This window comes from Aquarana catesbeiana, linkage group LG04 (assembly GCF_042186555.1).
Source record: "Aquarana catesbeiana isolate 2022-GZ linkage group LG04, ASM4218655v1, whole genome shotgun sequence".
NCBI lineage: Eukaryota > Metazoa > Chordata > Amphibia > Anura > Ranidae > Aquarana > Aquarana catesbeiana.
In genome coordinates this window covers 193085263-193112627 of record NC_133327.1, presented here as the reverse complement: position 1 = coordinate 193112627, position 27365 = coordinate 193085263, and the positions used below count along the sequence as shown (strand labels likewise).

General features: G+C 44.1%; 1 protein-coding gene across 1 annotated transcript in view; it reads left to right on the top strand.

The window, feature by feature from the left end:
* The window catches only part of DHX36 (DEAH-box helicase 36), a 174986-nt gene that overhangs the window by 94411 nt on the left and 53210 nt on the right, over positions 1–27365 (top strand). The window contains exons 18-19 of the mRNA XM_073626057.1: positions 2449–2622; positions 9966–10052. Coding sequence (XP_073482158.1) covers positions 2449–2622; positions 9966–10052 — 261 coding nt within the window. The remainder of the gene's footprint in view (positions 1–2448; positions 2623–9965; positions 10053–27365) is intronic.

The following is a 27365-nucleotide window of genomic DNA, read 5'->3' as shown; positions in this document are numbered from 1 at the left end:
CAAGTATTAGGGCCATCTGATCTGGGGTTGACTGCCAGTACAGTGTTTTGACTGTGCTTACTTCCCTGTGAATGAATAAACTACAAGTACTGTCATCCACCGCAGCACAAAGCTGCAGCCTGACATCAGCAGATCGCAGGTGCGATGCTTTCCAGACTGGTGTTTTAAAAAAAATTAACGCACATTGTTTTTACCTGCAAAAAATTGTGCCATTATTATTTTGTATGCAAAGATGAACTTAGGTTTTTAAGCATCTGCTTACTGCAGCTTTGGCCATAAGGTATTTCAAGCTGTTCTTTGAGTTTGACACTCTAATTCCCTTATTTTGGACAACCAACCCCTCAGTTGTTTTCAGGGTCGCTAATAAGGGGCAAGCACCGGTCTTCCTAGCCTGGGCAGCAGGAGAATTGGATGTGGGCAGGAGAGGGGATGATCGGTGTGGCGAGGGGAGGGCAATTTGAGGAACACACTCACAGGGGTATAGGGGGGCCTGGGCAGTGAAAAAAAATTAAGGGTTTATTCGCACAGGTTCCCTGGTCCATTCCGTGTGAATGAGCGGTTTGTTTTGTGCAGCTGGAGCCACCTGTAACTCTGAGGATGCAGCAACTGTATTAACACAGCTGCAGATCCTAGTTTGGCAAATATTAATTTTTACAAAGCCTGCTGCCTCAGTTTTTATCATGACAATTTGCATATATTTCAGAATGTTATGAAGAGTGATTAGATTAATTGCAGAGTCCCTCTTTGTCATGAAAATTAACTTAATTCCATAAAAAAAAAAAAAATTTCCACTGCATTTGTGAAGAAGGCTTCAGGGCACCCAAGAAAGTCCAGCAAGCGCCAGGACTGTCTCCTATAGTTGTTTCAGCTGCAGGATCGGGGCACCACCAATGCAGAGCTTGCTCAGGAATGGCAGCAGGTAGGTGTGAGGTGCATGCACAGAGAGAAGACTTTTGGAGGATGGCCTGGTATCAAGAAGGGCAGCAAAGAGGAAAAACATCAGGGACAAACTGATATTCTTCAAAAGGTACAGGGATTGGACTGCTGAAGACTGGGGTAAAGTCATTTTCTCATGAATAAAGAATGGTAAAAATCCTATGAGAGCAACTTCTCCCAACCATCTTAGAACAGTTTGGTGACGAGCAATGCTTTTTCCAGCATGATGGAGCACCTTGCCATAGGGCAAAAATAATAACGAAGTGGCTTGGGGAACAAAACATCAAAATGTTTGGTCCATGACCAGGAAACTCCCAAGACCTTAATTCCATTGAGAACTTGTGGTCAATCCTCAAGAGGTGGGTTAACAAAAAAAAAAAAAAAACACAAATTCTGACAAACGCCAAGCATTGATTATGTAATAATGGGCTATCAGTCAGGATGTGGACCAGAAGTTGATTGACAGTATACCAGGGCGAATTGCAGAGGTCTTGAAAAAGAAGGGTTGACACTGCAAATATTCACTTTTTGCATAAACTTAATGTAATTGCCAAAGCCTTTGACACTTATGAAATGCTTGTAATTATACTTCAGTATACCATAGTACCATCTGACAAAAAGGTCTAAAAACACTGAAGAAGCAGACTCTGTGAAAATAATATTTGTCATTCTCAAAACTTATGGCCAAAGCTGTACTTCCACATGCCTGTCAATTTAGGGACCTACAGCTGTGTTTGCAGAGCCACTGTGTCCCCATAGCGTAACCTAGCCTGCCCCACAACACCAGCAATATAAAAAAAAAAAATAATATATATATATATATATATATATATATATATATATATATATATATATATATATATATATACTGGCTCACATATCACCCATGTGAATGAGCCCTCAAGATCTTATTCACACGCACAGAGCTTTATCTATTGATTCAATCCAGTTTTATCTTTTAGATTTAGCAGGAATTTTTGGTAGTTAGTTTGTGTTTGTGTCCGTTAGGCATTTCATCGTGATTGTAGATCCATCATCAATCACGATGAGCGACCTGTGCAACGATGAGCCTCACTTCTGGCACTAGCACTGGCATATGAATATTTGGCCGCAGCTGAGTGTTAAACAAGCTCGGGATGTTGGGAGACATCATCTAGCAAACTGCCAGCTTGTTTAAAATATGAAATAAGGTGGTGGGCAGGAAACTGTCATTTAGTGGAGGCACCACTAAATAATGGCTTGGTTGAAGCAGCCAGAGGTTCAGGTGGGATGGCTGGTAAACTGGCCTCAATCAACTCAAAAAACCAGAGCCCAGGTTGAATTGGTCATCAAACCCGAAGCTCAGCCCCATTTTTGACCATGAGCGAGTTTAAACATTGAAATGGTTTGGCTAAAGAAATTTAGTAAACCAAATGTAACAATGGTACTATCAATGTTTGTGTTGAAATAACTTAATGCCATTCATAGGTCTGGCAATTGTTATAAATGCCAACTTGTTCCATTCTTTTCCAGAATGCTCTCGATAAACGTGAAGAATTGACACCCCTGGGGTTTCACTTGGCACGGTTACCAGTAGAACCACACATCGGAAAGATGATTCTCTTTGGGGCATTGTTTGGTTGTTTGGATCCTGTCTTAACAATTGCAGCAAGCCTCAGCTTTAAAGACCCATTTCTTATTCCGTTGGTAAGTTGTCAGGATTCCTTCCTAAACAATCTTGCAAATGTTCAATACTTAATTAGTTATTCCTTAGACTTCATGCTTTCTTTAGTAACGCTCCTCATAATGACATTAAAATTCTTGGACTTCTATGATTTGAGTAGTTTTATGGGCAGGCAGATACTTTTACCTGCCTCATACAAAATTTATGAAAGCCAAATGGCAAAGTTTAAGGGGCTCCTATGCATGTGTTTGAATGTGAATACCCTGCAGCAGGACACTACTCAGTTAAATTACAATGTCTTTATGGAAAAAATACATTCTGTCAGTGGTGAAGGTTACCAGTTATCTTCATATGGTTTTATGCCTCAGATTTTTTTTTTTTTTAATAGATATTTCATTAACAAGGAATACAGATGATAGGATTATCCTTCCGCCACTAGATGCAGGACCACTTGAAATATATTGCAACCTTTTTTATTGCACAATTTTTCCAGCAATTATCCGTTCATTTCAGATTTGTATTTTCAGTTATTATTTGCACAGAAGGTTTGCCTAGTCCATTAAGCCTTTTTATTTTTTTATTTTTTTAAACTGTCGCCCAAAGATTCTCCTGAGAGGCTAGAGTCTGACAGCATGGGGAGTGTAGCATCTGCAGGTTCACAGCCTTGTCTTTCACTTTAGGCAATGGCTGGTATGCATCATTAACATCCTCACCCTGAAAATATGGACACAGCTTTACTGGTCTATTTCCCATTATGTCATTCACTCTTGGTAATTTCTTTTTTCTTAGTGTCACTGGGGATGCAGTAAGCTGGCTTGATCGAGAACTTGTAAGAAAGCTTACTACATCATCCTTTTTTGACGGTTGAGGAGGGTTAACTCTCCTTCCCTTGCTCACTCTTTGAGTAACTGCCCAATCTGCCACTGTGGGTCAAACAAGGAGTCATTCACACATGGGCGTGTGTAGCTTGTATTATCAATAGTGACTGTTCATATTTGAGTGATCACGTGCCTGTGGCTCGATGTTCCAGAAGCTGCATAAGCTGCTTTTGAGGAAAATATGTTGTATACTTGAATTGGACCCCCTGAAGATGCACAAATCGAGAGTTTTGTACATTTTTTTTTTTTTCTTTAGCTTGTAAGAACTAGTCTCCATGCCTATTGCTTTCCATTCGCTTAAAACAAGACACCTGATGCTTGAGAACACATATAAAATGCTTGTATTCACATGGGAAAATTATGAAAAAATACACTTAAAAAATCACTTTGTTCTGGTGTCACTGTGGCCTTATAGACTTCTGCATCAAACTATGGTGATCCAGTCTCCAGGTCGTGCCATCTGTACAGGTATTATCTCTGTGCAACCTCCACTTTATGAAGTGCTCCCTAATGCAATGCTTATATGAGATGCTGTGATGTTTGGGATAATTTTGCTTTAATTTAATGGGATTGATTATATTCAGTGGTCTCTGATTGCAGCAGTATAGCTTATGTTAACCCCTTCACTGCTAAACACATCTTCTTGTCCATTGAGGGAGAGGAGTAAGTCTTTCAACTTCAGGTTATACTGCCGCCTACAGGAGGATTGGACACTAGAAAACAAAACACAAAAACTGTAGGCAAGCCCAGGATAACCCCTCCTACTACCAGCATGGCTCAGTTTTTTCTTAGTGTCCTAGAAGGATGTACATCTTTTCAGCTTAAAGACCATTTTACCAGCACTGGTCCCCCCCGTCCCCCCCCCCCCCCCCCCCCCCCCCCAATGAGGACAGCTTCTCTACATCACTACTAGAGCTTGTCTCTTTGATTGCAGATGTCTGACATGGCTGACTTCAGCTTTAGAATGCCAGATCTGGACCCCGTTGGACTGGTTGTTGCAAATATAGCCTGGAATTGACCTAATACCAGGTTCTGCACTTTTCCATACTCCATTCTTGTAACAGGTTAGCCACAGAGTGCTTTGCTGGTCTAGAGCTGCAGACATTGCGTCAACGTTTACTCTGTCATAGGATTCGGATTCACTCCATGAGTGGGTTGCTTGGGCTGCACACTAGGAGCTACTTAAGTTTCATTGGTAGTTAGGCGGTGGAAGGGATTAATGTTGTGGCACTAAACGCTCATGTTATATGCTGAGAGGAGTGTTGCAGATTTGTTCCTGTCATATGCCGAGCCCTGCTGCTGAATCGCCTTAGTTCCATGAGGTCTCAACATGTCTGCACAAAAGTGGCATCTCCTTAGTTCCATGAGGTCTCAACATGTCTGCACAAAAGTGGGCTATCCTCACTCTGGGTCTGGCAGTGTCCTGTCTTAAAAAAGCAAATACCATTCAGTGGAGGATGCACCCAACTTTAAGGTCCCAGCCTCTTAAGTGCTTGGAAGTCCTTTCCAAAATGCTTGCTTGTGGGTCCTGCTGTTCACCCCATCTTGTCTGGGACTTTATCTTGCCAAGCTGTGGCTGACTGGCTAAAGGGGGATCTTACCACTTCTGCACGTAGAACAAATGGCAGTGGTTTTAAATTTCAGATTTCAAGGCAAAAAAACAAGCCGCCTTGTTTCTCCAGTTTTAGTTTCTCCACACCTGCGCCCTCCTCGTTGAAACCCTCCCCCACAAGCTTGGTCTCCAATCCAACCACAAGGTTTGGGGTTCAAAATCCTCAGACAAGCTGCCTTTCACATGAAGGTGGTGTGTCCTTGTTAGCCTTTGTGAACACTTATATACTTTGGATCCAGGCGATTGTATGCCTGGGCTATAAACTGGAGTTTCGCTTCTGGCTTCCTCATTCTCTCACATTAAACTTTTCTGAATCACTATACACATCAGCAGATCTCCAGTACTAGTTCTGCTGTGCTGTTGTGGCATTCCCTTTGTGGAATATTAAGATGTGCTCCTTTTGAGGGAACAGTTGGCTTGGGCTCTGTCAGACAGTGTGGCTGTGACTGTCCAGCCATTACAGCAGTTTGAATGGATCCTGAGCCATTAAATTAGCATTGGAACTGATTCATCATTTAGATAAGCTGGGACTAGACCTGGACACCGCTCAGGCCAGGGTCTTTCTTCTGCAGGGAAAACTTGAGACTGTGATCTCTGATTCAAGCTCTCCAGACCCCTTAGTCATCAGACTCTTCACTTTTGCATGAGATTCTTGGGTCTGGTGGCATCATTTTTTAGACTGATTTGCCCAGTTTTCTTCCAGACCCCTACAAAGCAACATCTTGTCATTGTGGGTTAAGTCAATCATGTCCCTGGACAAACCAATTTGAAATTTCACCAAGCACCAGGGTGTCATTGGCTTGGTGGCTCAGAAATTTGGCTCTAGAAGTTGAGTCCATCCTTCCTATATTTTGAAAGAGGAAGATCCCCACGACAGATGCCAGGCTGTTGGACTTAGGAGTTATGGGTACCTTGTTGGTGCACTGGACTTAGTCACCAGAGTCATTGCCTGATCAGCATCTTGGTGTTTCAAGCAATTCGGCTGTCTCTTCAGTTTTAGACCATCCTACTAGAGGGTCATTCAAGACAGATTATCAGACAGTGCCCCAGAAGTGGCATACATTACCTATGGTGTAGAGATCGGAAATCTTGCCTCAGCAAGAGAGGTAGAATGCATCCAGCTTCTGAGAGACCACTCTGAATCTGTGACTCCTTTGATGTTAAAAATGTGGAACTCTGCTTTAGGCAAGGTCCATCATCGAATGTGGATGGCATACTACACCCTTGTGAAGGCAAACGTCAACTTGTGTTTTTGGGAATGAAAGGTCTTTTTTTCCAGGTGCTCACAGCACAAGCTGACAGTTTACATTGTCTGCATTCCAGTGAATTGCAGACACAAGGTCCAATGTAAACTGGAGGAGGAGACCACACTGCACAGCAGAACATGTTTTGTCTGACAGCATAGAAGGAGGGAGTGGCAGGGGATCTGTGTGCACTGCTTATCACGTCCCAACTCCGGTCATTCCAAAACCCATCTACATTGCTCAGTGTTTTCTGATAGTTAGGCAGCCAAGTTTAGCAATCCAACAACACAGTTCGGCAACTCCTACACTAATTAAAATAGGAAAAAGTGCTATGTGCACAGGATCCTCTGGGGGCTACCAATCTTTATTTTTGTTATGGTAAAAGTTTTTTAATAATGGGTTGCTGGGGCATTTTATTTCCATTCTAGGTACAAGTACATAGCAATATGCATCATCTACCTCTATCATTTTCCTGTGCAAAAATATGCAGTTCTCCTACAAGCTGCTATTAAACCTATGGTTCTGAACAACTAAAAGAAACTATTTCATTTCTCAAATAAAATCCAAAATAATGGTCCCTGCAATGCAAGTTTGTAAATACTTGCCTCTCTGGTGAGTAGCAAATCTGAATTCCACAGTGTTAAGATGATACACCTGCCAGCAAAATCTTTATATTCCACAAGCTTCCCATTGTGTAAAGTTGTGCGATAGGAGCTAGTGGAAGGAATCGCAACAGCAGGGAATTCGGCCATTCCAGAATTGTGAAAGTGTCCAGCTTGAACACAGCACAGTACAGGGGTACAAACTGGTATTGCAACAGAGTCTCTTCAATAATACAGTTTTTAAGTTTTTGGTATTTGGTAAAGTTGATCTGTACCCACTCCATTAAAGTTACATTCTGATACACAATTATGCTCTATAAGACTGTTTTTGCCCCTTTTGACAACCCATTTAGATCATCTGGAGACTGTATGTGGCTACTGTATGCAGAAGCCTCTGTGAGTTAGAACAATGTAGCCACCTGTGCATCTCATTTCTTGTGCATATTAACAATACATTTAGGGCCAGTTCACACCACATGCAGTCCAGTGCGTTTTTTTTTTTCTGCATCAAAAAAACACATGGATAGTAGGTTATATGGTTTTCAATGGCATAGTTCACACCAGTGCGATCAGTTCCAGTGTGTTCCAGTTTCAGGAAAAAAAAGTAGAACGTAGTAAAATGCATCAAAAACGCACTGGAACACATGTCCTTCTTTAAGGTAAAGAAAAAACGAAAGTATTACTGGGGTACAGAGGAATATCAGAATATGTCCCTCTATGGAGCAATAGAAATTTGGTGGAATTAGGAGATATAGAGAGGCCTATGGAATGGGTGAGTCAGGGTAGTAATCGACTAAGCCAATTATATGAGGGCATTACTATGAAAACATTCTTAGATATGAAACGGGAATTCAATATACCAAACAACTCATTCTAAAAATACCTCCAAATCAGGCATGCTATCCAGACGCAGTTCAGGTCACAGAAAATTGAATGGACCCAGATTCCCATTTTGGCACAAATAATGAATTTAGATTCATCCAAAGGATTAATCTCTGAGCCAGACTAGAAGTTAGAATAATAAATCGAGCGGGCCCTTCCAAGAGTAGAGAGCGATGTGGGGCCAATGACTACAGAGGAATGGGATAGGATCCTGAGACGAGGAACACTGGTCTTGATTTCTCCCTCACAGAAGGTATCCCACCTGTTCTTAATCCACAAAGTATATTATAGCACCAAAAAAATGTTTAAACTTGGGTGGAGACAAAACGATCAGTGCCGGGCATCAGGGAACTTTATTGATATATTATGGAAATGCACAAAGCTATTCAGATACTGGGTAGAGATTGTAGATAGGATATACAAAACCTTTAAGACTGCAATCGAGCTGATGGCTAAGACCTGCTTATTGGGGAATATGGAGAGGGGTAATGTCCCGAAGGACACCATTGAAGCAGTGCTAAGATGTCTATTTCAGGGGAGAAAATTAATCGCACAGCAATGGCAAGCACACAATCCCCCGACTGTAGAGAACTGGGTCGCGACCATCAATTTAATAGTTGGGAATGAGAGAGTGATTTTTATTAGACAAGGTAACTATAGGAAGTTCAAGAGAATGTGGCGAACCCTGGCTGGATAAGTTGGGGTTTCCCCTATAGGGGGAGAGTGGTGAATGTATAGCATTCCCCCCTGCCTTCTTTTTGTCTTTCCCCACTTTTTTCTTTTCCCTCTCCCTTTCTATTGAGGATTCTGGACGTCCTTGCTCTGATATTCTTTCTGACTCTTTGCAGTAGGTTCACCTACATACCCATTCTTTTTGATGATTTTGTAATCAATAGAATCGATATAGATCTAAAGACTGGGTGGTGTAAGGGTGGGTGGGGGCTGGGAGTGAGGGAGTGGGTAGTTAAAGTAGTAATAGCGTTCTGTATTGCAATAAATTACACAATATCTTATGATGTTGTATTTTGTAACTTTCTTTTGCTATTTGTGTAACAATAACTTAATAAATAAAGAAAGAAAAAAAAGTTTAAAAAAGAAAGAAAAAAAGGGGGAAAAATGAACTGGACCGCATAAAAAACGCACTGGAAGGCACCAAAAATGTGCATGCAGAAAAGCATCCAGACTGTGTTTCTATGGCGTGAACTAGCCCTTACAACATTTACAGCTTGGCAGGAGCCCATTCTTGAACAGAAACTCAAGACCGTAAATGGATGTCATTACTGGATAGTGTATTACTGGATTTTAAACAGTATAGGGATATATTTAAAGTGTAACTCCACTTTTGTTGAGAAAAAAACATTCCCCTCTGGGTGATCTATGTACATTGCAAGGATTATAACAACCTTTGTTGCAGATTTCTACCTTTTTGTTCTGAAGAAATCCCTCAGTGTTTGTCAGTGCCTCTGTACTGAGTGGGTCTAATGGAAGTGGTTTCATAATTATCTTCAGGTGTGCAGCTGCAGAGCACTAATGAGGAAAGCTGCTGGGCCTGCATCCCTTTAGATGTGTTCCTATTGAAAGTATCTCTCCATAAATGACATTTGTGTTGCAGGGGATGCCTAAAATCTGACTTGTATCTTAGGCAGACTTCTGGGAAAATTGGTGAGCCAATTACACAAGCAGGAAATGTTTCTCTGTTCTGTACACAGCCTGTGTACTGAACAACTCCAGGTAGCCATATTGCATTGCATCCTCAGAAAATCCCAGCGGCTGCAGATTGAAAAGGAAAGGTCATTTTTAATAACATTCATTACAATATGATTAATGTTGCAATTATATGTGCTATATTATTTTTTTTCTTTATTTGCTATGCTTTTTCCCCACGAAAGTGGAGTTACCCTTTAATGTTTTAAATAGCTCTACCTGCAAAAGGGGCCAGCCTGAAGTGATCTAGCAGGACTTAATGTTCTGACTGAAGTGCCACTTTAATGGGTTAGAGCAGCCTCTCAGAGTTTTTGTTTGCTCATGTGTTACTGCACACTCTACCAGAGTTGTAAGTCCTTTCCAGCTGACCAACTTAGAACTTTAGGGAAATTGAGCTTCTATGGGGTTATTTTAATTTTATCTTTTTTTTTTTTTCATTTTAAGGGCAAGGAAAAATTAGCAGATGCAAGAAGGAAGGAGTTGTCCAAAAATACGAAGAGTGACCACTTGACTGTTCTGAATGCTTTCTTGGTGAGCAGTGATGCATTTTTCTTTTCTTTTTTTTCTTTTTTTGCCTGGTAATTTATATTTCTGAATCCTACACCACAGGACAAAGGCTTCCATTAATCTAGACCATGGGTTATATGCTGCCATGTTCAGGTGAGGACACTGACAAAGTTGTTAGGACAGCCCATATATACACTCCCACTCACTGCAACCCTCAGTTTTTTGCTAGTGTCCTTAAGTGATGGATGACGTCTATCTACTGGGAGCAGATTTCTGGTTTGATTCCTAATTTTACTTGTAAGACTTGGAAGATTCCTTGCTGAGCTTGGCACTGAGATTTTTTTCTCAACCCAGCTGCACCTACAGCCACTGCAGCTGCCTCCTTCAGCTTCCAGATTGGTGCCCCTTTTGCAGCAGCACAGAGTACCGGGCACTGCCACATGAAGAAGCAGGGGGTGGCCTGTAAAGTAACTTCTAGCACTGAACCCTGTGTTATCACTCACCCTTGGTACAATGACATGCAGTTAGCTGCAAGATGCTTTCCAGGGCAGTGGTGTCACCACCATCAAATATGCATTGGGGTGCTGACCGTAAGTGACAGCAGCTTTTGGAATCTTTCAGAAGATCGGAGTGGCATAAGTCTCAAGGATTTTCTCCAGGATCCTTCATTATTGGGCAGGACTATATCTGCGTATAAAATTGTGCCAGATGAAATAGAAGCTATTAAGGTAGAACTATAGGCAAACTTTTTTTTTTCATTTTGGATAGATTTTTTTTTTTTTTTTTTTTGCAATCTGTGTCCCATTGCGGAGATTTCCCTTCAATCCCTGTCCCATAGCCAAACAGGAAGTGAGGGGAAATCCCTGCAAATTAAGCCAATTCCTTGGGGACCCTCAGATCACCCGAACTAGTGCCCCCATTGGAACATTACTTTCTTTTACTTTCACTTTCAATGATAATAGGAAACAGGACAAATTGAGAGGTTGAATCTCCTTAACCACTTAAGCCCCGGGCCATTTGGCTGGCAAAAGACCAGAGCACTTTTTGCGATTCGCACTGCGTCCCTTTAACTGACAATTGCGGCGTGGCTCCCAAACAAAATTGACGTCCTTTTTTTTTTCCCTCAAATAGAGCTTTCTTTTGGTGGTATTTGATCACCTCTGCGGTTTTTATTTTTTGCGCTATAAACAAAACAAGAACAACAATTGTGAAAAAAAACAATAATATTTTTTACTTTTTGCTATAATAAATATCCCCCAAAAATATATAAAAATACATTTTTTTTCCTCAGTTTAGGCCGATACATATTTTTGGTAAAAAAAAATCGCAATAAGCATTTATTGATTGGGTTGCACAAAAGTTATAGCGTCTACAAAATAGGGGATAGTTTTATGGCATTTTTAATAATAATTTTTTTTTTTACTAGTAATGGAGACGATCTGCAATTTTTATGGTGACTGCGACATTATGGCAGACACATCGGACAATTTTGACACATTTTTGGGACCATTGTCATTTTTACAGCAATCAGTGCGATTAAATTGCTAGGGAAGGGTTAAGTGTGCCCTAGGGAGTGTTTATAACTGGGGGGGGGGCTGTGTGTGACACATCACTGATCACGCTCCCGATTTACAGGGAGTTATGATCAGTGACAGTGTCACTAGGCAGAACAGGGAGATGCTTGTTTACATTAGCATCTCCTCGTTCTTCCTCTCCGTGAGACGATCGCGGGTAGATGTCCGCGGGACCCACGGAGCTCACAATGGGCACGCGCATGCGCCGGCGGTGCGCACGTGATGGCGCGGTGGCAAATTCAAAGGGACGTACAGGTACGCCCATTTGCCTGTCCGTGACATTCTGCCAACTTGCGCCGGTCGTTATGTGGTTAATGGGGACACAGCAATAAAAACTGACAGGTTTTCTAAACAAAAGTTTTGCCTTTAGTTGTACTTAAAGGAATCATTAATAGACTGGTGTGATGAAAAAGAACTTGATTCTAACAGCAGGAGGAACTGGGTTTTCTCCAAGAGATGTTACACCAGAGACCAGGGCCGTCTTTAATATTGATTGGACCCTGGGCAAAAATTTTCTTGGACCCCCCCATGCAATTTCACTCTTCACCTGCTCTGAGACATACAATAAATAGCAGCTAGGCTCAAAATCAGTTTACTGTATCAGATCAGGCTGCCATTGTGGTTGCCAGAGGTTACAGCATATCATTACCACTCCCTGACTGGTTGCTAGAGGTTACAGCACACGTTACGGCTCACTGGTTAGTTGCTAGAGGTTGCAGTACATAGTTTCTGCTTGTTGATTGGTTGCTAGAGATTACTATACAGTAATATTGCTCACTGATTGGTTGCTAGAGGTTACAGCACATCATCTTCTCACTGTCTGCACACCATGGACTGGGGAAGTGAGTGGACCTATCAATAGAAAACTCCTAGGGATCCTTGGACTCCTGGGATCAGTGGCAGTGCTGGGGGGAGGGTGTGATCAATGGCAATGCTAATTTTTCCCTTTTCGTCATTCAGGACAGCCACTATTGAGAGATAGTCTCCTCCTCTTCCTCTAGGTAACACTGCGCCAGCCCATAAATTCTCTCCTCCCCTGCCGGACCTCAGTTATTAGTGTTTCCTCCGGTGGGGAGACACTGTGCATGGAACCAGGCCTGTTGCAGTCAGGGAGATTGTGGCCTCTTAACATCCCTAGGGAAGCAGGGGATTCCAGAATAAGAATGGCGGTACATACCCGCAGCAGAAGACACCCCTTCCTTGAAGGCATCAGGTTGCGGGGGACCCCTATCACGTCCACTAGGCCGCAGCAAGGAGACAGTCCGCTCTCCCTGTACGCTATACAGGCTGCAAATTTTTGGAACCAGCGGGCCGGACGATGTCATTTCCGGCAGAGGGCGGACGTCTTCCTTTGACCCGCGGGTTCCGGGTCGCGGAGCTGATAGGAGGCTGGGCACAGGCTGGAGAGAGTCAGGAAACACGCACAGGCAGCGTGAGACTCAACACAAGCAACCACCAGCAGTCATGTCGGAGGCAGATGCTAGGACTCATGCGGACACTATTTCCAGCCTTCCGAAGGTAAGAGTTCCCTGGGGAGGGGTCCTCTCTATCTAGGATTGTCCCCCCTCATGTATGGTTCCTTGCTTAGAGGGGGGGCAGACCCCCTGGGTGGTCAGGGGGTGGGGGTGGCTCAGATCCCTAAAGGGGTGGGTCTAGTGCACTCCCAGGCTTGTTTCCGTTAAACATGCTGAATGTAATATGTTTTCTGTATGTAATTTCAGAAATCTACAGAAAAGACAAAGTCCACTCATGTCTCTAAAAGGAAGTGTGCCTCTTGTAGAGACAGTTTAGGGGAAGTATGGACTAAGGTTTTGTGTAAAGAGTGCATAGACTCCCTGGTTAAGGAAAGGGAATCTGAGCAGCAATCCGGATTGGCAGCTTCTGTGAAAGAGCTGTCATCCACTTTTTCATCTTTTAAAACGCTTTTTGAAACATTTCAGCTTCCCTCTAAACCCATTCAGCAGGACACGACCCCGCCTCATGCTCAGGGCTCTGCATCTGCCAGATCTACTAATATAGTTATGGCAGAGGAAATTTCAGGCCCTTCCGGGGTGGAGCAAAGGCAACCGGACAGTGGCACTTCTGACTCCTATGAGGAATCAGAGGGGGAGGACCAGGACGGGGAGTCCAGGAAAATTTCCAGGTATAAATTGTCCTTGGATGAGGTGGAAGATCTCCGAGGGGCAATATATACAACCCTCGGTATACATGAGGATAAAAAACCCCTATCACTCCATGACCTTATGTACAAGGGCTTGGGAGATCAAAAGAGAAAAGTTTTCCCAGTACATGAAGTCCTGGTGGAAACTATTAAAAAAGAGTGGCAGGACCCTGAAAGGAAGCCCTTTTTCTCTAGCTCTCTTAAGAGAAGTTTCCCGTTTTCAGAGGATCCAGCGTCCATCTGGAATAAAAATCCCAAGTTGAACGCCGCCTTCTCTCAGGTCTCTAGGCACACAGACTTGGCATTCGAGGATATGGGGGCCTTGTCGGATGTCATGGACAAAAGGATGGACTCACTACTAAAAAAGACGTGGGACTCAACAGTAGGTAACTTAAAGCCAGAAATGGCTGTTACTGTTGTAGCCCGAAATTTAGAACACTGGCTTTTCCAGATTCAAGAGCACATTGAAGCTGGCACGGCCAAGGAAACTATCCTAGCTTCTTTCCCCACGATTCTGCGAGGAATCGCATACATTGCAGACGCCTCGGCAGAGTTAGCCCGTATGTCGGCCAGATCAGCGGCCCTGGCTAATTCGGCCAGAAGATTTGGCCGGGCGACACCGCCTCTAAGGTCATATTGTGTGGGATACCCCTGACAGGTGATCTACTCTTTGGCCCTGGGTTAGATACAGTCTTAGACCGTACAGCGGACAAAAAGAAGTCCTTCCCACTCAAACGGAAAACCCCAGCACAGACAAAGAAGGGGTTTCGTCCGCAAATGCGCAGGGAAGCTCCCAAACAAGGGGGGCAGAAGAAAACTTGGGGCCAAAGAGGCAAGGGCAGAGGAGGGGCGATTTTTCGCCCTCCTAAGAAAGCCGTAAAGATCAATGACTCTTTAAGTACGGTGGGAGGAAGACTGGGGGCCTTCCTTCCACAGTGGGAAACCATCTTCCCCAATCGATTCATCCTAGGGATCATAAGAAGGGGGTATCTCCTGGAGTTCACAAGACCCCCCCCCCGCCCCCACAAAGGTTCCTTGTCACGCAGCCTTCCAGCTGCACGGCCAAGGCTTTGTTAGACGCTCTAAAGGAACTAGAAATTCAGAACGTAGTTCGCAGAGTACCAAAGGGGGAGGAAGGAGAGGGGGTTTATTCCCACATATTTGTGGTGAAGAAACCCTCAGGGAAATTCAGATTGATTCTGAATTTAAAGCCCTTAAACAGGTCAATCTGCTACAAAAGATTCCGCATGGAGTCAATCTTTACGGTCAGGGCCCTGTTACCACACAATTGTTTCATGGTGTCTCTGGATCTCAGAGACGCATATTTACACATCCCTATCGCAGAAACCTCTCAGAAGTTTCTCCGTTTAGCGATAGACCTGGACGGTGCAATACTACATCTATAGTTTCAGGCACTGCCTTTAGGGCTATCCTCCTCGCCCCGCATATTTACCAAGGTCCTGGCAGAGGCTATGGCCTTCCTGCGACTCCAGGGAGTGTCAGTTATAGCCTATCTGGACGACCTTCTCCTTTTTGCAGTATCCCCAGAACAATTAATCAAGGATCTCGATCTAACAAAGAAGGTACTAACAGAATTGGGGTGGCTGCTGAACTTAGAAAAGTCCAGTCTCATTCCTTCACAGCGCATTATGTACATGGGATACCTGCTGGACACTACGCTTTTGAGAGTTTTTCTTCCAAGGGAAAAAATTCTAAAGCTGGACAGAGCAGTTTTCTCCCTCCAGTGCAACCATCTGGTTTCCAAAAGGTCCATAATGTCAACGCTAGGCCTTCTAACCTCTACTCTCCCAGCAGTGCAGTGGGCAGGATTACATTTTCGTTCCCTGCAGTTGTATGTACTAAGGGTTTGGGACCAGTAAGAGGGATCTAGACACCTTAGTACAGGTTCCCCACCAGATAAAGAGATCTCTTTGGTGGTGGAGGAAGAAAGCAAACTTGTTGCAGGGACATCTGTGGCTTATCCCAGTTCTGCAGATAGTAACCACGGACGCAAGCGGCAAGGGTTGGGGAGCACATCTGGGATCCCTTCTAGCGCAGGGCATGTGGAAGGGGCGACGAACTAAAAAGATCATCCAATTGGAAAGAGCTGAGGGCAGTTGACCTAGCCCTCAGATTTTTCAAAAAGGAACTTCAGGGCCACCATATACAGGCACGGTCAGACAACTTATCTACCGTGGCCTATATAAACAAACAAGGAGGCACCAGAAGCGGAAGTCTGCTGGCCCTAGCAACAGAGATTCTAAATTGGGCTGAGACCAACACACTCTCACTCTCAGCGTTTTTCTGAGAGGGGAGAGGAATGTAATCGCAGACTTTCTCAGCCGGAGGAGACTGAGAGAAGGAGATTGGGTCCTCAACCAGGAGGTTTCCGATCTCATATCCAAAAAATGGGGACCCTCGGAAGTGGATCTTTTCGCTTCAAGAGACAACGCGAAAACCCCCTGTTTTTTCTCCCTAAACGCAGGAGTAGGAGCACTGGGGGTGGATGCATTAACCCAGAATTGGCATTTCAAGACATGCTATGCCTTCCCTCCTCCGGTGCTATTACCGGCGGTTCTGAGGAAGTTTCAACTAGAGAGCACCTCTCTCATTCTAGTAGCTCCACATTGGCCGAAAAGGGCATAGTTTTCAATTCTCAGTCAGTTAGCAGCGGAGCCATCCCTATTCCCTCCACCTCTGGAGGATCTTCTCTCAGAAGGTCCAGTCCTCTGTCCACAAGTGTATCAGTGGAAATTAGCGGCCTGGCTACTGAGGAGAAGTACATCTTCGCCAGCACACCATGGATCAGCAGACAAGGTTGTCCAAAAAAGGTTTTTTAATCGAAAATGGTCACATCACAAGGGGGGTGCACCCCCCTTGTGATGTGACCATTTTCGATTAAAAAACCTTTTTTGGACAACCTTGTCTGCTGATCCATGGTGTGCTGGCGAAGATGTACTTCTGTTTGATGCTTCCAGAACCCAACTGGTAATTGTTACAGCACCCGTTAATGCTCTATGCCGCTTACCCGGGAACGTGTGCGACTGGAATATTGAATTGGCTACTGAGGAGGGTATATTGAAATCTAAGGGATTTTCACAGAGATTAATCTCCACCCTCAACAGTAGAAAAAAGGAGACGCGTCGGATTTATAAAAAGGTCTGGCTCCTTTTCAACAAATGGTGCATAGGAAACTCCTCAGTGCAGAGCCCCATAGCTGTCTTGGAGTTTCTGCAGTGTGGAGCAGACAGGGGGTTATCCGTAGGTACCCTTAAAAGTCAGGTTTCAGCTCTCAGTGCTTATTTGGAGAAATCTCTGGCCACCAATCCATGGGTAGTCAGATTCTTTAGGGCACTGTCCAGACAGAGACCTACCCGAGGTCCACCCTTTCCTGGGTGGGACCTATCTTTAGTATTGCAGAGCCTAACGGAAATCCCCTTTGAGCCTTTGGACAAATGCTTATTAAAGGAACTAACCTTAAAAACAGTATTTTTAATAGCAGTGACAACTGCCAGGAGAGTCAGCGAAATTGAGGCGTTATCAATTAGACCTCCTTTTTGCGTTATTTTGCCAGACAGGATAGTCCTTAAGACTGATCCAGCATTTTTGCCTAAAGTGGCGTCAGGCTTTCGCAGAAGCCAGGAAATAGTCCTACCTTCATTTTGTCCCAACCCTTCAGGAGATAGGGAACTGAAATTTCATTTTTTCGATGTAAGGAGGTGTATCCTACAATACCTAGAGATGACTAAATCAATAAGAAAGTCTGATTCTCTATTTAATTTGTTTTCCGGGACCAGAAAAGGACGCAGAGCGTCTTGACGCGCGATTGCCAGATGGCTTAGATTAGCTATTGGGCAGGCATATTCTTTAGCAGGGAAGGAGATCCCTATGGGTATAAAGGCACACTCTACCAGAGCTGTGGCAACTTCCCAGGCAGAGAAGGCTGGAGCAACACCAGAGCAAACATGCAAGGCAGCGACATGGTCCAGCTACTCCACTTTCGTTAAGCATTACAGAGTGGACCTGGTGGCGGCAGGTGAGCAGGCTTTTGGGCGAAAAGTTCTGCAAGCTTTAGTCCCACCCTAATTGGTAAGTGCTCGATTATCCTCTCAATAGTGGCTGTCCTGAATGACGAAAAGGGAAAATTAAACTTACGTACTGGTAACGTCTTTTCCTGTAGTCTTTCAGGACAGCCCTAGTTACCCACCCTAAACTTTGGGGGGTCTTATAAAAGACCAGAACGCAGCATGATAATGATATTAGATGGTATGTTATTAATGTGTTCTTGTGTCTCCCCAGCTGGCCTGAGGTGATCTTGAAAAAACTGTGGTCCGGCAGGGGAGGAGAGAATTTATGGGCTGGTGCAGTGTTTCCTAGAGGAAGAGGAGGAGACTAACTCTCAATAGTGGCTGTCCTGAAAGACTACAGGAAAAGACGTTACCGGTACGTAACTTTAATTTTTTTTACCGACTACCAATATAAAGAGGAGTTTCAACATTGGCCACCAATGTAATAGGGGTGTACACTGACCACTAATGTAATAGAAGCATTCACAGTAACCACCAATGTAAGGAGGGATTTACAGTGACCACTAATGTAAGTTGAACATTCACACTGGCCACTAGTGTAAATTAAAGGATTCTGCACCAAGCCCCAATGTAATGAAAAGGTTTACACTGACCACCAATGTAACTGAGACATTTAGCCTGCGTTCACATTTGTGTGTGTCGGGAACGCAAGCAAAATCGCTTTCCTGACACCACAGCAACTTGCTGCCCTTTAGCAGATACACAGCAATGCCATTAATTGTTAATAACACCCTCACGCATCTGCTGACATGTGCCTTGGCACCATGTGATTTTGAAAAAGGGTTAGGGACTTCCGCATTTCTAGCTCATAGAGCAGCCCATTGAAATGGATAGGCTGCCCTACACGCTACCTACATCTTTATCCACCCTGTCAGAACACCTTTGCATCCTAAAAACCCTGCTAACCTCTGCACCCCAAACCTCCGCCATCCTCTCCACTCCAACCATCCACCCCTTTAACTCTACCTGCCCCCTCTGCTCATCTTTGCACCCACCTTCCTTACCTCTATACATACACCTCCTTGCTCACCTATGCACCCCAAACTGTAATTCCTTCAATATATAATAAAAAATACCGCGCCGGAGCAATAAGATAAAGCAGCAGTAAACAGTGTGACAACACATTATATCAATAATAAAAATAAACTGCGCTAAGTGTCCTTTAGTAGAAAATGACATAAATATGGGGTATAAATGGTAAGTCCAGATATCACTTAAAGTGAGAGAAAACTCCCCAGATCCTCCAAGTGGTACAACATGTATGTGAATGACTAATAATCCAAAAGATCACGACCATAAAATGCCCTTACCAGAGCGCAAAGTATATTAAGCAGACGGCTTAAACCCAGCCAGGGCCTTTAGGGGCAAGGGCTGATCAGATCTGTCAGAGTTCAGGCGTAGTTTCCTCAGTTCATCACCGAAAGAGAAACAAAAATGCTTGCCATAGTATAATATTGTTTGCAATCAAGTTAAGCATGCACCTGATACCAAACACCCTAGTGTGCATATAGGATAAAGGTGATAACCCACCACCGCAGTTGTAGATTGTGCTTACCAACTCTCAACCGATCCCGCTCCAGCATGCAGCACTCTGCTCGGGGCATGCTGGAGCGGGATTGGTCTGCCTTCTCCTCTCCGTCCTCCGGAACATGGACTACTAATCTCCACCGAACACCCGTCCGAGCAGGATTTCATCACACAGCTACCAATCTCCTAGTGATATAGAGCTCAATGAATAACAAAGCCTGAGAGTTGGTAAGCACAATCTACAGCTGCGGTGGTGGGTTATAACCTTTATCCTATATGCACACTAGGGTGTTTGGTATCAGGTGCATGCTTAACTTGATTGCAAACAATATTATACTATGGCAAGCATTTTTGTTTCTCTTTCAGTGATGAACTGAGGAAACTACGCCTGAACTCTGACAGATCTGATCGGTCCTTGCCCCTAAAGGCCCTGGCTGGGTTTAAGCCATCTGCTTAATATACTTTGCACTCTGGTAAGGGCATTTTATGGTCGTGATCTTTTGGATTATTAGTCATTCCCATACATGTTGTACCACTTGGAGGATCTGGGGAGTTTTCTCTCACTTTAAGTGATATCTGGACTATACCATTTATACCCCATATTATGTCATTTTCTACTAAAGGACACTTAGCGCAGTTTATTTTTATTATTGTAATTTCTTCAATGCCTACCTCTGCTCACCCCAACAATTTCCTTATCTTTGCAGAACAGGCGTGTGTTAGGCTTAATGACCACAGTTGCAGGCAGGACTTTCAAGCATGCCCTTTTACCTCCCCAGTGGGCAGCATTCAATATAGGTGATGGAGGACATGACCTCAGGGGGGTATGATATACATATGAATGCTGCCTTTATTTACATATCATTGCTGCTGGCCGCCACTATTTACATATGAATGCTGCCACTATTCACATATTAATGCCAGTTATTACATGTAAACATAGGGTCTGCAGGTGAGTCATCCATACATAATAGGGCAGAGCTCGGCAGCACTAGTAGCAGCACTTCACAATCGCACACACAAAACTTCAAGGGACAAGGGAATTTAAACCAGGATAGTTGGCAAGCATGAGGCAGCTGCTTTGGGCCCCACAACAATGCCAGGGAAGCTGCCCCTTTTGCCCTGCCTTAAAGATGGCCCTGGCAGAGACCGGTTTGTGGGATCAGAGGCAAAACTCTCATTAACTTACCAAGTAGCAAGAAAGGATCAGACTACACCATGAATCTCCATTTTTCTTGACCTTTTGGTGGATGTTTTGGAGTGATTCAAGGAAGGTCTATTGGCGTTCTAGTGATTCCCTTGCTGTATGGATTACACACAGAGCGTGTTTGACCATCCGTTATAGGTGGTCTTGCCATTCAGTGAGGTGCATTTATACACATGAGTATTTGTTTTGGAGGCATTTCTACTACTTCTGTCAAATGGAGTCCATCCTTCTCAGAAGATTCATTACTTATTTTAGATTTCCAAATCCTGTGGATTTATCACTTATATGAACTTTTGATATTTACATTTTCACACACTTGTGGACATGAATTTCTTTATAGTAGTTTTGATTTCCTCATTTGATGGTCACTTTTTTTCCCCAAAATGTTATCATATTCATTTATGTATATATGTTTGCATTAATTTATGATTGTTTTTTGAGTGCTGCACTTTTTAAATTCAGTGATGGTCTACACCTGTATGACCCTGTCCCTGAAGACCCCTGCATGTAGGAAGGGACATGCCTTCCCAAAGTAAGACAACCCTTTGCTGTGGTAATGGTTTTGCCTCTTCTGAGGCACATTCCCCTTGCTGTGGTAATTGTGTGTTGCACCTTCTGTGAAACATTGGGGCAAGCAGTAGCTGGCTCTGTGTGTATAGTCCTGCCCCTGGAGGCAGTACCTTTGGTCTTCATCAGCCTGGATGCCATCATGAGCATATGTTCTGCTACAGGACAAGGCATTCTGCTGCTTCAGGTACAACTCTGCTGTTTTGAGACCCTGGTTTCCACGTTTGCCATCAGTGGGTTATCTAGCGGCCTTCAGTTGTGAGACACAAAACCCTTGCAGCTCTTCTGCAACAGCTTTTGAGTACCCTTCATGGGATCCCCTCACCCTCAGGTCAGTTGTCAGGCAGAAGTGTAATTTGGACAAGCACATGCTGTGTTCAGTGCCATGATGGGGTTCTTCTGAGAACTGTGCTTCCGGTACTTCATACTTTAGTCTCCACACCTTAAAGTCTCCCTTTACCTCCTCAGGTAGGTTTTTAACTAGAAAGGAATTTTAAGCCGCTATTGGCAGATCTGATGGGTATAGTTTCTGCACTGACCGTGTGGCACACAGCATAAGCACCAGCAGTTGGCGTCACCTGCTTAGCCATTGTCTAACTCCTCTATGGCAGCAGCGTTGCTTTTTAATGAGGAAGATGAGAAAGGTGAATCCTTGGGATTTGAGAACTCCTACTGGAAAGATGGGCCTTAGATCTCTTCTAAGCTAAAAGGGTTGATTAACCACTTCAGCCCTGGAAGGATTTACCCCTTTCCTGACCAATCCCTTCTTTGCGATATGGCACTGCGTTGCTTTAACTGACAATTCCACGGTCGTGCGACATTGTACCAAAACAAAATTGACGTCCTTTTTTTTCCCACAAATAGAGCTTTCTTTTGGTGGTATTTGATCACCTCTGCGGTTCTTATTTTTTGCACTATAAACAAAAAAGTGAAAATTTTGAAAAAAAAGCAATATTTTTTTACCTTTTGCTATAATATCACCAAAAAATATAGAACAAAAACACATTTCTTCCTCAGTTTAGGCCAATATATATTCTTCTACATATTTTTTGTAAAAATCACAATAAGCGTATATTGATTGGATTGCGCAAAAGTTATTGCGTCTACAAAACAGGGGATAGATTTCTGACGTTTTTATTAGGAATAATTTTTATCAGTAATGACAGCGATTTTTATTGTGATTGCGGTGGACCGATCAGACACTTTTGACACTATTTTGGGACCATTGATATTTATACAGCGATCAGTGCTATAAAAATGCACTGATTACTGTGTAGATGTCACTGGCAGGGAAGAAGTTAAACACCAGGGGGTGATCAAGGGGTTAAGTGTGTTCCCTCAGCGTGTTCTAACTGTAGGGGAGTTGGGCTCACTAGAACATGACAGATCACTGCTCCCGATCACTAGGAGCAGTAGATCCCTGGCATGTTGCTAGGCAGAACAGGGAAATGCCTTGTTTACATAGGGATCTCCCCGTTCTGCCTCTCTATGCCACGATCGTGGGCCACCGGCGGACATAGTCCGCGGGCGCGCGCCCGCTAGCCGCCGATGACTGAGTGACGTACGGGTACGTCGTTTTGCACACCCGTGCCACTTTGCCAGCGTATATTGGTGTGAGCCGGTCGGCAAGTGGTTAAAGACCTTGTAAATGTGGTATGTTCCTGTTTGAAGTTAGTCATTCCCACCTTATGGAGCTAACGTCACCTATACGTTAAACAGCAATCCAATCAACAGCTAATTACACAGTAACATCAGTACATATAACAGGACATCTAATGAACAGTATCCTAATTAAACAGTAATAGTAAGATAATCAACAGCTAGCCCCCTAGACAAGCCCTGATTAATTAGGGATTGCCCACCCCAGACAGTCCAGCAAAAAATTTAATTAACCAGCTTTCTTTTTCACATCCATCTTCTCACAAAGTTTCAAGTTGGCAGAGACCATCATGGCTTCCTTGACTGTTAAATGTGGTAATAACTTGTCATCTTGCATTATATAACAGGACATCTTCCTGAATGCTTGTAGCTCCCTCAAATGCCGGGCCCATAGTCAGTAGGCAAGAAGCTACCCTGCAGTCCCTTCCAAAAGCCCCTGTCCCAGTTGGGTCTGTTACAGATGGTTTGTCAGGCTCCCTGCACCAAAATTCTTGTCTGACTCTTATGTTGAGTCAGATGTGCAGGATTCTTTGCAGAACTGGTCTGTAGGGACAGTCTGTAAAAAACATCTGGAAAGGGTTCTGCTTAATTGAGAATTGAGAGACTTTAGAGAGTCTTTATCTATCTTTACTCAGGAAGCCACTGGCAAAAGAACACACTGTTGACTAGTAAGCAGAAAGCCAAGATGCCCCTGGCAAAATTGGTCACGTCCGGAATTCAGAAGAGATCCTTTTGTTCCTCCCAGACCTCTGCTTTTAAAGACAAGTCCTCCATTTAATTCCGTTGCAAGTCCTGGACGTTTAAGCCAGCCAAGTCTGACAACAAGTCCTCCTTCCACTGAAGGGGGTGCCACTTCTACAAGTGGGGGAAATGTCTATCGGCCATTTTGTTGTCTTCTTCCAGGACGTGGTGTACCAGGGATACAGGCTGTAATTTTAATCCCTGCCTCTTCCCCTGTTTATGCCCCCTGAACCTCGCCACATCTCAAATGAGATTGCAGGCCCTTCAGACTGCCTTGCAACAACTTCACTCTTTGGGAGTGAATGAATGAATGATTTGTAACGCGCTGCAAATGCGAACTGAATCGCCTCAAGGCGCTAAATGCGTTAGTGTTGACCAGCTTCTTAGAAGAGGAAGGTTTTGAGTTTTTTCCTGAAGGCCAGATGGTTTTCTTCCATGCGGATGTGAGTCGGAAGAGCATTTCATCGCCGAGGTCCCTGGACTGCGAATCTGCGTTCTCCCCTTGCTTTGTAGCGATATTTGGGAACGAGGAGGATGTTTTGGTTGGATGATCGCAAATTGCGATTGGGTGTGTAGTGTTTTATTTTCTCTCTGAGGTATTGAGGGGCGTTACCTTGTATGCATTTGTGGGTGAGGCAGAGCGTCTTGAATGTGATCCGATTCTTTACCGTTAGCCAATGTAGGCTCCTCAGGGATGGGGAGATGGACTCCCAGGGTTTTTTTCCTGTTATCAGTCTTGCCGCCGCGTTTTGAATGGCCTGTAGGCGCGCAAGCTGATATTGGGGTAAGCCCATGTAGAGTGAGTTTGCGTAGTCAAGACGGGAATTGATGATTGTTCCAACTACTGCTGCTTTGTCCTTTTCTGGGATAAAGGGAATGAGTCTGCGTAGCAGGCAGAGGAGATGGTAAGAACCGCTAACTACTGAACCTATTTGTGCATCCATTGTCATTTCTGAGTCAAAGATAACTCCAAGACTCTTGGCTTTGGTGCTCGGAGAGATGGTCTGTCCGAAGATGGTGGGAGGTGTCCATGGGGTCTTGGATTTGGGATTTTGGTTAGCGTGTAGGAGGAGAAGTTCTGTTTTTGACCCATTGAGTTTGAGGGAACTCGTGGTCATCCAGTCATCTATCAAAGTGAGACACTTCTCTAGTTGTTGATGGTGGTCTTTTTGTCCGGTGATGCGGAAGTAGATTTGGGTATCGTCAGCGTATGAGTAGAAGCAGAGGTCTGATTTTTTGATGATTTTGAGGAGTGGGCGGATGTAGATGTTGAATAGCACTGGCGACAAGGGTGAACCCTGGGGGACTCCACAGGAAATTGTCTGGTTGTCAGAGGTAAATGCTCCCAGTTTCACTGTCTGCGAGCGATTCTCTAAGAAGGATGCAAACCATTTTAGACGTGAATCTGTGGCTCCTGCAACTTCTGTGAGGGGGACCAGTAGAGTATTGTGGTCCACTGTATCAAATGCTGCACCAAGGTCTAGCAATATCAGGAGACATGATTCTCCGTCATCTGCTGCTTCAAGGGCATCATCCCATATTTTTAGAAGTGCCGTTTCTGTGCCATGGCCTGGGCGGAAACCTGATTGTAATGTGTCCAGAAGTTGATGTGTGTCCAGATGGTGTTGTAACTGTTGTACTACCGCTTTCTCCATAATCTTGGCGATGGTGCTAAGGCTTGTTATCGGTCTGCGGTGGTTAGGGTCCTTAGGGTCGAGATTGGGTTTCTTTAGCAGGGGTTTGACGGTGCCTTGCTTGAGGGAGGTTGGCACAATCCCTTCTTTGAACAACTGATTTATGAGGTGTGTTATAGAGGGAGCCAGGATCTTGGAGCATTCTTTAAGGAGTTTCGTGGGAATGATGTCATTTGGTGATGTGCTGTCTCGAAGGCTTCTCATAATGGTTTTAGTCGTGTCAGTGGTGATCGTGTCAAGAAGAAGTCCGGTGGTTGTGTGATGTTCGTGTTGATGTCCTCTTTTTGCTTTGGTTGGGTGAGGTTGGTTGTTTTTTTCTGTTGGATTGATTTCCGGATGTTGTCGATTTTGTCGATGAAGAAATTTGATAACTCATTGCAGAAATCTTGAGTATCGTTTGCTGGGGGCTCTAAGCAGGACGGGTTCATTGACTGGGCCACTATTTTGAAAAGTTCCCGCGGTCGGTTTATGGCAGTTGAGATGGTATTCGAGAAATGTTCTTTTTTGGCTGTGAAGATTGCTTTGTGGTATTTCACCGTGACTACTTTGTAGTTTGTATGATTTTCCTTAGTAGGATTTCTTCTCCATGCTCTTTCAGCTCTTCTACGTTCCTGCTTGAGTAGGGTGAGGGTGCCATTAAACCATCTTGAGTTTTTTTTGCGGATGAGTGTTCTGCGTTTTGGCGCTACTGAGTCTGCTGTTTGTAGTAGTGCCTTGTTTAGGGAGTTGAGTTTGTTCCGTTGAGAGGTTTAAGTTTAGCGATTGGGAGTGATTGTCCCTGTTCCCTCAGAGGAATGATTTCAGACCTTTTATTCAAACTTGCTTATGGTTCTGAAGCCCAACAGGGGGCAGCCACCTTATCCTAGACCTAAAGGTTCTCAACACCTTGCAAGTTCAAAGGTTTCAGATGGCACCAGCCTGATATGATTTTGCATTTGTAGCAACTAGGGGAATTTCTATCGTTAATAGATCTCAAAAATGCATATTTAAACATTCCCATTTTTAACCCACATCAGTGTTGTTGGAAGAGTATCACTTCAGTTTGTGGCTCTTCTCTTCTACCTCTGCACGCTTGAGCTGATCCTTGTGCTGTTGTGCAATCAGTGAATCCACATTATCCAATATCTGGATGATCACCTCTTGAAGGGACTCTCTGCCCAAACCCTCACAGATAATATCTGCTGGTAAATGCAGACAATTAATAGCTTCAGATGGATCCTCAATCTCTAGAAAGTCTGGCTTGTATCTGACCCTTCATTCGGAGTACCTGTGCCCTAGTCTTGAGGCCAGGCTATATGATGTTTCTTCCTCAGGAACTGTGGTAACCCTCCCTACTCATGTCCAGACCATTCACTCCAGGAAGCTGCCTTCAATTTACATTTGCGTGAGAATACTGAACCTCCTGGTGGCCTCCCTCTGAAACAGCCCATTCGCCTGTGTCCCAAGCATAAAGGAACACAAATATTGGCACTCAGGATGCTGGATGTAAGAAGCATTAACAAAGGGCTTAGACAAAAAAAGCAATAAAAGTCCATCAGTTGTGGTAAAAGACTCTGGGGGTGAGATATCTGGTACTTGACAGCTGCTGGCTTTTGAAAGAGTTAGATGGCGCTGCTCTCTTTCTTTGTTTTTATGCACTTGTAGAGTCCCTTCTAAGTGCAGCAGGATAAAACCGTTTATTAACAAGTATAAATGAGGCAAGTCGCAATGTTACAGGTGTGTAATGCATGTAGTGAAAGTACAGTTCATCCGCTCCATGGGGTGGGGGGGGGTGCTGCCATGTGGGTGGCCGTTGGTTTCTGCTGCTCCAGTGGCTCCCAGCACTTCCTAGTCTCTCGGGTAAGCACAGGACAGGCTACTGACGTCACACCCGGGTCAGGGGTGGAGCGAGCGGTGCATCCGTTCGGAGCATGCATGCTTCATCAGGCACTCTGTGGGGGGCCATCTTAGAAAAGGTATAAGTGAGAGCTGACGTTTGTGGGCGTGCCAAAGCTATGCCATGGTAACAGCTCAACTAAGGAGTACTTTGGATGCGAGGGGCTGAAAAAGCTGCTGTGCGGTAAAAATCAGAAGAATAAAAAATGTATAGTGGGATGATTTAATTAAAACAAGGAAAAAT